General features: G+C 68.0%; 1 protein-coding gene across 1 annotated transcript; it reads left to right on the top strand.

Annotated features, from left to right (window-relative positions):
* Positions 1 to 418: 418 nt before the first annotated feature.
* On the top strand, positions 419 to 2,162 carry MNEG_16298 (starch phosphorylase; the record flags this gene model as incomplete). Its single annotated transcript, XM_014035232.1, has 5 exons — positions 419 to 439; positions 948 to 1,004; positions 1,190 to 1,282; positions 1,648 to 1,779; positions 2,022 to 2,162. 5 exons carry the CDS (start codon positions 419 to 421, stop codon positions 2,160 to 2,162), a joined length of 444 nt encoding a protein of 147 aa, XP_013890686.1.
* Positions 2,163 to 2,408: the final 246 nt, after the last annotated feature.

Below are 2,408 nucleotides of genomic sequence, written 5' to 3'. Positions count from 1 at the left end.
ACCCTGGAGGATGCGGTGGAGCAGGAGCACAACGCGGCGCTGGGCAACGGCGGCCTGGGGCGCCTGGTGAGAGCGCTCGGGGGTCGGGGTGTGTGAAGAGGGGTGGGGTTGGGAGTGTATGCGAGTGTGTGGGGGGCAGGTGGGAAATGGGGCGCCTGATGAGGGCGCGCGCGCACGTGAACAGGGAGGCCGCGACGCGGCGCGGCTGCAGTCTCGGCCGCCTCGACGCAGTGCTGGGGTTGGTTGTGAAGGCAGCGCCGGCGCGGGCACCAGCCTCGAGGACCAAGCCTGACGCGCCTGCCGCGCTGCTTGCCGCACGCCTGCCCGGCACAAAATCGGACAGGCTGCGTGCTTCCTGGACAGCATCGCGTCGCTGGACCTGCCCGGGTGGGGCTACGGCATCAGGTACAAGTACGGCATGTTCAAGCAGCTGATCGAGGTGCGCTCCAGGGGTGGGATCGCGGCCAGGGCTGCAGGGGTGCGGTGGGTGGCGATAGTTGCGTGAGCTCCAGGGGTGGGAATGAGGCCGGAGGGCTCGCTGTGTGGTGGCGCCGGGGAGTCAAGAGGCGGTCGGGCGAACTGGGGGGGAGGTGGGGGAGGGAGGGGCGAGACGACCTGCCTGCTGCGGGCGTGAGAGTGCTGGGGCCATGGTCGGGGAACTGGGGCTATGACGGGCCTGCCGGTAACACGAGCAGGTCGAGCAGCGTGCGGCGGCCTGCAGCTGAGCTGCTGGGGTGAAAGGACGTGGCGAGGCACGCCCAGGTTCGGGCGGCCGGCGTCCTGAAATGAGGCTTTTTTGTGTTAGGGTTTGGGCCTGTGTGCCGACGTGGCCTCGAGGCCACCATGCCAGCATTTTTCAAGCGCGCCCCGTATCCGACCTCCCCCACCACCTAGTGCACCAACTGCCCCGCAACCACCACACCTCCAACCGCCCCCAACCGCCACAGAACGGCTACCAGGCGGAGGTGCCTGACATCTGGCTGACCAACGGCAACCCCTGGGAGGTGCGCGCCGCCGCCATGCAACGGCTCGTCCGCAGCGCGGCGCCTCCCACACAGCTCGGCCCCACTGCCCCGGCGCGCCTGCCGCCTGGGGCGCTTGCCCCATACGACGCGAGCATCGTGAGCAGCCGCAGCTTCCCGTTCTGACGGTTGCTGCTGCGCACGACCTCCTCATCGCCAACCCCCAGATCAAGCGTGGCGACATCCGGTTCCCCATCGGCTTTGGCGGCAAGACCGAGCAGGGCGCGGACGGCACCGCCACCTGGACGCCCGCCGAGCAGGTGCGGGGGCGCTCTGGGTGAGCGGGCGCATCGAATGCGCTCCTTTGCCGGCAGCTGCGCGGTCGCCGCCGCAGTCGGCCTCTGCGGCCGCCTTGCTGAGGCAGTCGCAGCGGTCGGCCTACTTTCGACATCGTGCACCAGCAAGCACTCCTGATGTTGTCCAGCCTTGGGCGCCAGGACCTTGGGCGGTTGTTGAGCTCGTGGGAACGCATCCATGGAGAACAACGAAACCAGTCCTCAGTAGTTGGCACCAAGATTTGTCGCTGATAACGGTCCAAGCCCAAATAGTTACACCTGTCGTTTCATATTGGCTTTACTGCAAAGCGTCACTAAGCCGCGCGACGGGCCGCCCCTGCCCCCCGCAGGTCGTGGCCGTGGCCTACGACAACCCCATCCCCGGGTGGCGCACCCCCACCGTGACCAACCTGCGGCTGTGGGACGCGGAGCCTTTGACCGAGTTTGACCTGGAGGCCTTCAACGCCGGCGCGTACGACCAGGTGGGGGCAGGGGGCTGGCGTGTGAGTGCGGCTGAGTTTGTGTTCGAGCGTGCGTGGGCATGTGTGTGGGCGTGTGAGAGATGTTTGCAAGCGAGCATCAGGGAGGGATGAAGAGAGAGATGTGCGCTTGCATGCGCGGGTGCGATGTGGAGGAATTGCCGCCTTGCTGCGCCCAGGCTCGACCGTTTTTCGAGGCCCCTCCTGCCGCGGGGACCCCTGTGACTCTTTTTTCCCCTCCGCAGGCCACCGTGGAGGCGGAGCGTGCGGGTGCTATCAGCGCGGTGCTGTACCCCAACGACAGCACCCCCGAGGGCAAGGAGCTGCGCCTCAAGCAGCAGTACTTCTTCGTGTCCGCCTCCCTGCAGGACGTGCTGGCGCGGTGAGGGGCTTTGGGGGGCGGAGTCAAAACGACAGACAGATCATCGTATGGTCTTTGCTGCGCCGGCAGCTGGGGCCCGCGTGATACAGGGGGTTGGTTTGCAAGGGGGCCCTGGCGGCTGGGAGGCCGGGTTGTGGTGCAGTCGGGGTGCTGGCGCGGCGGGGGGGAAAGTGGTTGGCAAGGGGGCCCTGGCGGCTGGGGGGTCGGCCTCCCTGCAGGACGTGCTGGCGCGGTGAGGGGCGTTGGGGGG

Source organism: Monoraphidium neglectum, assembly GCF_000611645.1.
Source record: "Monoraphidium neglectum strain SAG 48.87 unplaced genomic scaffold scaffold06217, whole genome shotgun sequence".
In the NCBI taxonomy this organism is placed as follows: Eukaryota; Viridiplantae; Chlorophyta; class Chlorophyceae; order Sphaeropleales; family Selenastraceae; genus Monoraphidium; species Monoraphidium neglectum.
The sequence above is the reverse complement of the archived record's forward strand: the minus strand, read 5'-3'. Positions and strand labels throughout refer to the sequence as shown.